The 12353-nt window shown below is 39.2% G+C and overlaps 1 protein-coding gene across 1 annotated transcript in view; it reads right to left on the reverse strand.

Moving 5' to 3' along the window:
* Positions 1 to 2845: 2845 nt before the first annotated feature.
* Positions 2846 to 12353, reverse strand: part of LOC123255754 (maestro heat-like repeat family member 5) — a 113071-nt gene continuing 103563 nt past the window's right edge. Inside the window, exon 27 of the mRNA XM_044684495.1 lies at positions 2846 to 2920. Coding sequence (XP_044540430.1) covers positions 2846 to 2920 — 75 coding nt within the window. The remainder of the gene's footprint in view (positions 2921 to 12353) is intronic.

Consider the following 12353-nt stretch of genomic DNA (forward strand, 5'->3'; position numbering starts at 1 on the left):
GTCAGAGACCGTGTGTTCTTTGGGTGGCAGAGACATACACTCCAGATACTGGGGAATCTTAGGAGGAGGAAGATACAGGAGTAAAAATAGAGGTGGGGGGCTTAGCTTTGGCTAGAAGGGATACCTTATCCTCTGCCACTGGAGGGAAGGAGCCATTTAAAAGTCTTCTTGGGAAGAAAAGAGTGACCACAAGCACAACTCTTTAGCGTAATCAATAAACATTTATTGAGCACAAATTGTGTACAGTGTACCTCAGTTTAGTTTATTGTGTGATACTTCTGCCTTGGGAATCTCTGGCAGGGGCAATGCCTTAACTTAAAAGGCTGAATCTGTTAAGGTGAAATTTCCAGTGATGTGACAGGGAGTAGGAAACTCAATCCATCAATGAATGAGCATTTATTAAGTGCCTGCTGCATGTCAAAAGTATATGCTTGGCATCAGAGATACGAAGACAAAAATGAAACAGCCTCTGCTTTCAGGAGGCTTACATGTGATTTCCTGTGGAATTGGGGGGAGGAATGTGATATAGCGAGTGGATAGAGTGCTGAGCTTTGAGTCAGGAAGCCCTGAGTTCAAATTCTGACTCTGACATACACTGTGTGACCCTGGGTAAGCCATTTAACCTCTCTCAAGCCTTGTTTTCCTCATCCGTAAAATGAGTGAAGAAGACTTAATGGTTTCTGAAGTCGATTCGAATTCTAAGTGTATGATCCTATGGTCTGAATTGGGGGAGACAATGTTTACATATATAAGGTAAACCTTAGAAGAAAAGGTAGCTAGGGTCAGTGGAAGATTTTATATTCGTTTATATTCCTGGGCTCAGTGATCACTGCAGACAGCGACTGCAGCCATGGAATTAAAAGACGTTTGCTCTTTGGAAGGAAAGCAATGGCAAATCTGGACAGCATACTAAAAAGCAGAGACATCACCTTGTTGACAAAGGCTCGTAGAGTCAAAACAATGGTTTTTTCCAGTAACGACGTATGGCTAGGAGAGCTGGAGAAAGGGAAAAAGGAAAGCAGAGAGCTGCGGAATTGATGCTTCTGAATTGGGGCACCAGAGAAGACTTTGGAGCTCAAATCAGTCAATACTTAAAGAAATCAATTCAGACTGCTCCTTGGAAGGGCCGTACTGAAGCGGAAACTTAACGACTTTGGCCCCATAAGGAGCAGGCAGGACTCATTGGAAAAGTCCCCGATGTTGGGAAAGATTGAAGAGGACAGCAGGGGCTGGGATGGAGAGATAGTGTCATAGAAGCCATGATCATGAGCTTGGGTAGACTTTGGGAGAGAGTGGAGGGCAGAAGAGCCTGGTGTGCTCTGGTCCAAAATGGGGTCCTGAAGGGTTGGACACAACAACAACGAGAGCTATAATGTGGGGCAGGAGAGAGCAAGAATAGCTTCCTCTAGAAAGTAATAATCATAGCTAGCATTTATATGGCACTTTAAGGCTTGCAAAGTGCTTTACAAATATCTTATTTTTGTTGTACTATTTATTATCAGGAAACAGCAAGTAAACTCTTATGTCTGGGCCAGAGAGTGCATGAGAGGGGGCAGTGAGAAGATAACAGAGGTAAGAAGAGTTAGGTTTTGAAGATTTATGAATGCCAAAGATTTTATATTTGGTCCTAGAAGTAATAGGGAGCCACTGGGGTTTATACCAAGTAGGGGAGATAGCACAACAACACCGGGGATTCACAAACCAAAAAGAGAGAGCCTTTGTCTTCCATTATATTCTAATGGAATGTGGCATGGCTTTAGGAATCTTTTTGAAGCTGTATGGAGGATGGATTGGTGTGTGGGGAGTATTCAAGGCAGAGAGACCAACCAGGAGACTATTTCAATAATGTTAGAAGAGTGGTAATGAGCGTCTGAATAAGGAGGTGACTGTGTGAGTAGAGGAAAGGGGAAGACATGAGAAATAAGATTTGACAACAGATTGGGTATGTCCAATGAGAGTGAGGACTTGGAGACATTGAAGTTTCAGATCTGGCTGATTGAAATGATGGTGAGCCCATTTAGAGAATGTTAGTACTGAACTTAACCTCTCATTTTATAGATGAAGAAATTGAGGTCTTACAGAGGAAAGTGACTTTGCTCAGGATCACACTGCATATTAATAGCAAAATGAACACTCAGATCCAAGAACCCAGCTCTTCTCTATGGTTGTCATAAGTTCCTTTGCTGGGTCAGGATTTTTTTTTGCTAAATATTTTTGGTAAAAGGGAAGAGTCTTGCATACTTGAAACCAAAACCTATTGGTGGTTGCTGTCTAATCCTTCTGGCAGGGCTTTGAGTACATGTCACCACAGTTTAGAAAATGATCTTTCCATAACTCACAGAAAAGATTGCTTGTACATGAAGCCTCAATCTGGCTCAAGTTGGCAAAAGTCAATGAAATATGGTTTCAGGGGCAATTAGGTAACTCAGTGGATTGAGAGTCAGGCAAGAGATGGGAGGTTCTGGGTTCAAATCTTGCCTTAGATACTTCCTAGCTATGTAACCCTGGGCAAGTCACTTAACCCCCATTGCCTAGCCTTTACTGCTCTTCTGTCTTGGAACAAATACACAATATTGATTCTAAGATGGAAGGTAAAGGTTTTTAAAAAATAAACAGGGTCATCTTCCAGCAAGCTTCTGCCATTCTCTTCCTCTGCCACTAGCTGCTCCAGAAAGAGATAGAAGAATTGCCCCTAAAACTGTCCCATGGTGTAATAGGTTGCCTTAACAGATAGTGAGCTCCTTATCATTAATGGAATTTAAACAGAGACTGATGGGAGACTATAAGAGAGTAATGGAGTCTGGGCTAGAGAATTCTGAGGTCCTTTCCAGTTCTGAGTTTCCTTTCATTCTAAAACCCATCTGCCTGAGAGCTCATGAATTAGCTGAATCTCAGCCCTTTCGTACTCATAGAAGATGATCTGGGGGACAAAGAAAAGAGCAAAGGATATACATTTTATGATTTCAAATTTCTTCTCCAACATATATCTCTGTTCTCTACCTTGCCCCAACTCTTTTAACCCTCATTCAGCCCAGGCTTACTCTTCTGTCCAAGACATTTCTCATACTGTCTTCCCATGGATGGAAGATAGAAGCCCTCGTTGCCTATTTCAGTCCATTTTAGGGTACACAGCCCATCTTTCAGGGTCTACATTCAAATGAAGCACTCCTCTTTTCAAGGAAACTCTCCCTGACTAGTATCAGAATTTTAGACTTGGAAGTAGCTCTAGGAGCTTTGTAGTTTAATCCACACTGGAAAAAGAACCCTGTTTACAGTATACACAATTAGATGGCCATCCAGCTTTTGCTTAAAACTCTCCTGGGAGAGACAATCCCCTGCCTCCAGAGCCAGTTCATTTTACTGATGGGTCTTTCTAATTGTTAAGAAGTTTTCCCCTGAGATAAAATTTAAGTTCCCCTTTTGGCAATTTCTATCCATTGTTTCTGCTTCAGCTCAATGAGATCTAACGGAACAAGTCTAATTTCTCTTCCATATGTCTGTCTCCTTTTCTAGATGCTCACTATTCCTTAAATATTTTCTGGAATTTCACCAAGAATTGAAGTCAAGTTCACTGGCCCATAGTTTGCCAAGTCTTTTATGTCCTTAAAAAAAACAACCAAAAACCAACCCTGCATCAGGTACCACAATCTTTTACGTAATGCCGGCAGTGGCCCAGCATCTTTTCCATCATTCCCTTTAGTAGTTAAGGATATAACTGATCTGAGTCAGTGATGCCGAATTTATCAAGGGCAATAATGTTTTGAGTTCCAGCTTGTAGAATCATAGTTTTAGAGCTAGAAGGGACCTTATACATTCTTGAGTCCAACTCCTTCATTTCACAAATGAGGTCAATAGAGATTAAAGGACTTGCACAGGGTCACACAGCTGAGTATGAGAAAGGAGTAGAATTTAGATCCTTTTGACTCTAGGTCAACATTCTATCCATGGCACCAAATTGTTTTTTGCAAGTCTCATTTAGCACTTTTTGCTCTGTCCTTTCCCGTCCAAATGTAGTCCCAACTCGGCCACACCTGAAAAAGGTGAGTAGAATTAGAAGGGACCCAGACTCCAAAGCCCAGTTCAAACCTCTCCTCTCTTATGAAAGAGGCTCGTTTGTAAGTAAAAGTCCCCAAGACCAGGCACATGGGAGGTAGAAAGCCATCACAAGGAGGAGGTTGGAGTATGGCCCAAAGTTCTAGTCATCATGAGTAATTATGAGTTCTGAGTGGGAATGTGGTAGGGGTGAGAGGTGGGAACAATCCATGGGTGAACTGTGTTCTGGGTGAAATCTGAATTGTTGATTGAGGCTGGCTGGGATGAGAGATGGGTGACAGAGTTACCCCTCTACTTCTTCCATCTTTCTTGAAGGAAGAAGCTGAATGTCCCCCGAGTATTTAAAAACTTTAGGTTCTTTGCTTCACTCTTGGGTAGAGAAGGATTAACCTTTGTTTGAAATGCATACTTTTGTTTCTAAGTTCTGAACATCATAAAAACTCTGGGGGCAGCTGGGTAGCTCAGTGGAGTGAGAGTCAGGCCTAGAGACAGGAGGTCTTAGGTTCAAACCCGGCCTCAGCCACTTCCCAGCTGTGTGACCCTGGGCAAGTCACTTGACCCCCATTTCCCACCCTTACCAATCTTCCACCTATGAGACAATACACCGAAGTACAAGGGTATAAAAAAACAAAAACAAAAACCCTGTTAACCAGCAAAGAGTCTAAGCTGTGTGTTGTATTTTATTTAAGGTTTAGATATATAGAGAAGATAAGGAGTGGCAGGATGGAGATATCTTGACCGGCTGAATTTGGCTGGGGGCTTTGAGCTACTTTAGAACTCCTGGGGGCAAAGTGGGGAGGATGATGCTATATAGTTCCCTGCTCCCTCAAATCAAGACTAAAACACTCCTATTAGAGAACCACAGGACTGAGCATGGGGGGCGTGTGGGGGGGCAGCTATTTTGCATTTTGAAAAAAAGTGACTATGCTTCCATAAAGAGAAAGGGTAACTCTCAGGGCATCCACGCATGTGATGTGATGGGTCCTTTCAGATGTCTGGAGCTCAGGGAATGATTTGAAAGGTCAAGCTGCCTTCCTTGCCACCCAGTGGTTACATAAAGATCATTCTTCTTAGGAAGAAATAGCTAAAATAGGTGAATTCCCTAAACCTTCTCTCTCTTGCCAATTATCATCCCATCTGTCCCAAGTAGCATTCTTATCCCTTCTTTGATCCTTCTCTTTTCCTTGTTAATGACTAAATTTTTTTCTTTCTCATCCTTATCTCTCTTGGACAGTCTTGGCTCTTTCTGACCTATTGCTTTCCATATACTATTCTGATAGCACCTTGTCAGGCTTTTATTCCTTCTCCATTGAATTATCTGCCCTTGCTTCCATCCTTACTAGATATCTTTTAAAAATCTAAGCTGGTTGGCAGGATTCCTACATATCCATATCAGTCTCTTCAGATGACCCTTTTTTCCCTCTTCCAAACTCCATAATTTTACGTATGGGTTGCTACTTGAGACCTCAGCTGGAAATGATCTTTCCCTCCTCAGAAACTCAAAATACTTATTGTCTGGACCATGCCTCTGGCACTTTTAAAATTCTGCTTTGTTTTGTGGGTCCCCCCTCCCCTTGTCATAACTTGAAAAGGACATTAGAACACAGAATAATAAATGTGAATGAACCTTAAAATATAGAACATAAAGTGTCAGGGCTGGAAGAAAGATTAGAACATAGAATGCAAAGTTAAAAGGGATCTTAGACCACAGAATATCAGAAAGGACTACAGACATCATGTAGTTTACTCTCATTTTTATTCCGTCACTGTTACAGTGATACATTTCTGATCAGCCTCTGGGTGCTTGCTTCCTAGATTATTCCTTTCCTCTTTTTTTTATTAATAGAATTTATACACAAGTATTCCAGCCCCTTCACACCACTCCAAATCACAGAAGGCATCATCTGGGAGACAGACATGTTCATACAAATTATGTCTTTCATGTTTCCACCTTTTAGTTATCTTTCCAGAGGTAACATTCACAATTTATTCTTCAAGAATCAAATCTGTGGCTGTGTATGATGTTCTCTTGGTTCTACTCATTTCTCTGTTCATTATCCCATATTATTGTTTTATTACAATTAGCCTGCTCATCTTTTCTTATTGTGCAATAATATTCCATCATACTCATATACCACAATTTGTTAATAGCCATTCCCCAATTGATGTACATCTCTTCGATTTTTAGTTCTTTGTCACCACAAAGAGAACTGCTATAGTTGGTGGATGACTCATTCTTATAAATGTGACAAAGTTTTATATATAGTTAAGATATGAGAATTCTAATTTTGGCAACATTTATTTTATTTGTACAAAATCTTTTCAATTTAATGTACTCAGAATTCCATTTTACATTTCACAATGCTCTCTATCTCTTGTTGATTCATCAATTTGCCTCCTATCCATACATCTGAAAGGTAATTTTCCAATTTGCTTATGGGATCTCCATTTATGTTTATGTATTCATTTTGATCTTATCTTAGTGAATTAATGTAAGATATTATTCGGTGTCTAGCTTCTGCAAAATTACTTCCCAGTTGTCCCAACAATTTTGACCAAATACAGATTTCTAATCCAAAAAACCTGGATCTGTGCTTTTGTCAAATACAAGGTTACTATAATATTTTAATACTGTTTGTTGCATGTCTGTCCTAATCCACTGATTTACCTTTCTATTTCTTAACCAGTACCAAATAGTTTTAATAACTACTCCTCTATAATACAATTTAAAATCTGGTACTATTAGATCTCTTTCATTTATATTTTTCATGAATTAGATACTTTTTTTTTAACCCTTCCCTTCTGTCTTAGAGTCAATACGGTGTATTGGCTCCAAAGCGGAAGAGTGGTAAGGGAGGCAATGGGGGTCAAGTGACTTGCCCAATGTCACACAGCTGGGAAGTGTCTGAGGCCAGATTTGAACCTAGAACCTCCTGTCTCTAGGCCTGGCTCTCAATCCACTGAGCTACCCAGCTGCCCCCTAATTAGATATTCTTGATCTCATGCAATTATTAATTTTTCTGAATTCAAGTGGGATTGCATTGAATAAGTAGATTAGTTTAGGTAGGATTGTTATTTTAGTTATATTGGCTCTGCTCATCCATGAACAATTAATATTTCTTCACTGATTTAGATGTGACTTTGTCTAAAAAGTGTATTATAGCTATGTTCATGTAGTTCCTGGGTTTGTTTTGGCAGGTATACTCCCAGGTATTTTATTCTATCTGTAGTATTCCTTTCTTCTTTCCTCTCAAATTTTTCTTTATACACTGAATCCTTTTCCCCCTTTCAAATATATCCAAGTCTCCTTGATTCCTGCCCTCCCTAAACCCAAATCCTTGCACTTGGCCATGACATCCCTTTAAGTTATCAACATATATCTTTTCCTCTTCACAGCTAAAATTGTAGGAAAAAGGTAGTTTGTCCTTTTTCAACTCATACTTGCCAAACCCTTGCCATCTGGCTTCTGACCCCAGTACTAGACTGAAACTGCTCTTTCCAAGTTTACCAGTGATACCTTAGCTGTCTCATCTGATAGCTTCTTCTCAGTCTTCAGCCTACTTGACCTCTGAACATTTTGATGCTGATGACACACTCTTATATCATAATCTTTCCTGCCTTGGCTTATCTGATGCCATTTAGATGTCGGAGTTCTCCGTTGGTGAATTTTCAATTTTCTCCTACCTATTTAAATGTTGATATTTCTCAAGGCTCTGTCTTTCACTTTCATTTTTTTTTACAGCCTCTCTTGGTTATTGCATCAACTCCCATGAGAGCCAACTTCTATTCAGATAACTAAATCTCTGTCTCTTTTCCTATCCTCCCAAATGCAAAGAACTTTGAGAGCAAAGACTTTCGTTTTTGTCTTTGTATTTCCAGCACCTAGCAGAGTGCCTGGCAAATCATAGACACTTCCTAGATGCTTGTTGGTTCACTGGCTTATCTAGTTCTGCTCTCTAGAACTGTAGTCCTTCCACTGCCGATTGCCTGCTAGATTTCTTCACTTGTCATCATTGATGATCCGTTGCCATCTCCAACTCAATATTGTCAGATCTGGCTGACCTGAGCCAACTTGGTCTAGTAACTGTTTCTGAAACTTAGCATCCCATCCTGTGTCTCTGTGACTTCAAATAGGCTCTCCCTATATGCTTGAAATGCACTGCTTCCTTATCTTAGTTTCTTAGAACAGTAATCTTCTAATTAGGGATCATGCAACTTCAGGAGTCTATGAGATGGTCACTGAGAAGGCCAACTGATTGTAGAGTTGGAATCTGGGATGTATCTTCCCCATCCCCATGACAGCCAACAACTTTTCCTATCACAATTTTTCTTCTACCTCTCTCGTTTTCTGATCTTCTTTTGGAGCTCTATTAGTTCATTTTTGGCCTGATATTCTTTAACATTCTCCTTTGAGGCTTCACATATTTCTATTTTGGCTTTGCTGGCCTCTTTTGAGCTTCCATTTCTGTGTTCCCTATTGCTAAAAGTTTCCTAACTTTTTCTTTGTTTTGCAACATTAGGTGTCTCCAAAACAACCACCTATTATTCCCTAATATTCTAGTCTCTGTTTTCCTACTGCTGTGTGAGTTTCCAACCTCTTTCCTTTTGTACTAAGCCATTATAACCTAATCATGATCCAGGCATCCTCTGTAAACTTCCACTTATAGAATTGTGAACAATTTCTCCCTCTCTAGCTTACCCAGTCTTCATTTCCTCTATCTTCTTGTGGCTGAATCAGGTACCTTTGGGCTGGTTCTATCTTATGGAGAAAGGCCATCTGGTCTTCTCATATTCATGCTGAGATGAATTACACAGATTGGGCATAATCTGCATTGAAAATCTCACCTTTTCCATCAAACTCATCATCCCAATTTCTATTTTTGTCAGTTATCATTACCCTTTTAGTTGCTCAGATTTGCAACTTTGATGTCATCATCAGCCCTACATTTTCACCTCACATATTCAATCGACAAATTTGTAGTTTCTTCTCCAAAATGTAGTAGGCACTCAATGCTTGTTTATTAATCTTCAGGCAAATTGAGGAAATCACAGATCGGTTTTGGTATTTGAGAGATTCACATGCTTGATTTTAATCCCTATAAACTTAGCTGAATCTTGAGACTCATGAAATAAGTCATAGGAAGACTAAGTATGCATATTTGAAGATATACATTGCAAAAGCATTTGTAAATTTCTAGACTCAAATATTTGAAAAATGTAAATATTTCATGATGAAGTATTTGGCAGATGCTACCAAAAAAAAGAGCAAAAAACCTTTCAAAACCCTGTCTTCACTACATTACGAATGACAACTTTATCACCTCAGAGGTTTACTGGTTATCTTTATTTCCTGCAAAGTAGTTGTTTCTGAGCATAATGTTAGGATTTTTTTTTTCAAAAAGAAAAATGCTCCAAGTTTGCTCATTTTTTTTCTGATGACAAATGACTATCAGTAGTATGCGACTTAGCATATATTTTTTTAAAAAAGCATTCTCACTCTTTAAGAGTTGACATTAAAAACAACTAAAATTTTTTGTCACTTTCATTTCCCAGTACATCCCAATCCCCTCATAATTAGCCTCTCTACCAAAGGATAGAAAGAAAAAAAATAGTACAGCAAAGTCAATCAATTCATCAATCAAGTCTGACAGTATATGCAATGCTTGACATTCACAGTCGCACTCCTCTGCAAAGAAGATTCTTTTTTTTTCTTTGAGGCCAAACATTATAATCATACTGTGTTCAGTTTCAGTTTTGTTCTTTCCATTTATGTTGTTGTAGTCATTATGTATGGTTTTTTTCCTGGTCTATTTACCTTTTCCTTATTCATATGAATTTTCTCATGGCTCCCTGTAGTCTTCATTGGTGTAGTAATGGTCTATATTTCCACCATGGTGCCAGCCATTCCCCAACTGATCATCATATACTCTTTTCCCCCAACTCTTTTCTGTTGCAAAAAGTGCTGCTACAAATATGTTGGTGTATATTGAACCTTCCTATCTTGGGCCTCTTTGGTATATATGCCAAACTATTTGGTCTATGGGTCAAAGGATATGAACACCTTAGTCAGTGTTTCATTATAATTTTCAATCCTTTTAGCAAGTTTGGATCAATTCACAGTTCCACTAATCTGGTGTGCCTGTCTTTCTACAGCCCCACCAGCACTGATTATTCTCATCTCTGCCATTTTCTGTGAGTGTCAGGTAAAATTTCAGAGTTGTTTTGCTTTGTTTTGCATGATTTGGAGCAATTTCACATATGATTAATAGTTTTCAGTTCTTTTGAGAACTGCTGGTTCATATCCTTTGACCACTTATCCATTGAGGACTGGCTTTTCGCCTTCTATATTTGTGATCGTTCCCTACATATCTTTGTATATGAGACAAATGTGATATTTTAACAATGAATAAAAAAGCAACTGCTTTTTTTTAAAGAAACATGTACTACAGAGGGAACATTTTGAAAATGGATGTTTAGAAATATTTCTATTGTTGTGATTTTGTTGCCCCAAATGATGTGTTACCTACAGTGTTTACTTATCTGTACACTTAAACTTGGAAATGGAATTTTCTAGTTTTTCTTCCAAATGAATATTTTCAGTGAGTTCTGAAACATTTGTTAAAAATATAAAAATTGAAACACTTTCCTATTAGCTTGCAAGAATAAATGATGGACATCAGAGAAGATGAAAATTTGAAGGCCAAATTCAAACAACAATCCTTTGTGCAACTGATGAAATAGACTGAAAAATGAGTATTGTGACTTAGTAAGTGAAGCCAGCCACACACTTTTTTCTGTTTGTATTTAAGTATCTATGTGAAGTATCTTTTTTCAGGCATGACAGTAATTAAAATCAAGTATTAAAATAAACTGGACTTAAAAATCATGTATATGCATATAATTTATAGATATCATTATACATACATATATTTGGGGTACGTGCTCTAGAATATGGTGCGAGAACAGAGAGGTACAATTGAAAAAAGTTTGTAGACTGAAACTCAGCTTGGTGAACCTTCCTCCATAAACCCTTTCCAGAACCTCCCAGTTTTTACTCTCCCTCTCCTCATGTAACTTTTTATTGATTTGCATTTTTACATGTCGTATTTTCCCTCTCCCTCTCCCAGTAGAATATAAACTCCTTGGGGTCAGGGACTGTTTCATTTTGTTGTTTCTGTTTCTCCAGCACTTAACAATGGACCTTGTCCAGAGTAGGTACTTAATAAATATTTAGTTGAGCAATTAAGTAACTGAGCTGGGATTGGAGGAGGGTAGTGGAAGAAAGGGGAGGATGAGAGAAGTCATCTCCCAAGTTCAAAGCTAAACTTGAACATATGGTGGGCAAGTTGGTACACTAGGGACTCCAGCTCAAAAAGACCCATGTTCTTTGCCATGAAGCAATGGAATCAAGAGTTTGGTGGCAGGGACTCTTCTGCTCCTACATAGAAAGGGACCCTGGACTCTAATTTGTAGGAGAACCACAAGGCACCAAAAATGACTTCATGGATGGACATCTCTACAGCTCAGCTTAAGTAGCAATTCCCAGCCACTTGTAAGAGAATTTCTAAGTTTGTCCATGTCTTTGAGGAGAAAACAGAGCAGAGCTGACCCAACTTGACCTGGTTTGTCTTTCAGGACACCTTGTTTAACTTTATCCAGCCAGGTATCCATACCCTGTCCTTCATAGGAGGGAAAGGAGCATTGGGAAGAGTATGGAAACAGAATGGGGGACAAGGAAGAGGTCAGAATCTCCTTTGAACCTAGTTTTTTCTTTTAAATCAAAAAAGAAAAAAGAAGCAATCAAACAAAAAAAAAACCAATTTGGGAGATGAGGAAGGTGCCTGAAAGGAATCGGAGATATCCGACCTGGAGGAATTGGGAGGACGGTGTGGAATGGGTAAAGCATGAGGTCAGTGCACTGTTTTAGATGCTTCCTCCAGGAAGATGGAGTGCCTTTTGGCGAAGTCCCTGATGGCCTGTTCGGGGTCTTGCTTAAGTTCTTCAAAAGCTCAAAGAGAGGAAAACACAGTGAGAGTTTCCACTGCCCTTATCTCTACCCAGGAGACCACCCAGGGCATTCCTAAAATCCTGGGCTTTGCATCTTGGTCTATTGCTCCCAAAGGGGTGGGGTGGGATGCAGTTGGCATTTAAAGAAAGAGAAAAGAGTCTTTACCTCCTTCTGCCCACCAAAGTGCAAGTTATACACACACAGACACACACACACACACACACAGACACACACACACACATATATATATATATATATATACATATATATATATATATATATATATATATAT

The sequence above is a fragment of the Gracilinanus agilis genome, chromosome 1, assembly GCF_016433145.1.
Source record: "Gracilinanus agilis isolate LMUSP501 chromosome 1, AgileGrace, whole genome shotgun sequence".
In the NCBI taxonomy this organism is placed as follows: domain Eukaryota; kingdom Metazoa; phylum Chordata; class Mammalia; order Didelphimorphia; family Didelphidae; genus Gracilinanus; species Gracilinanus agilis.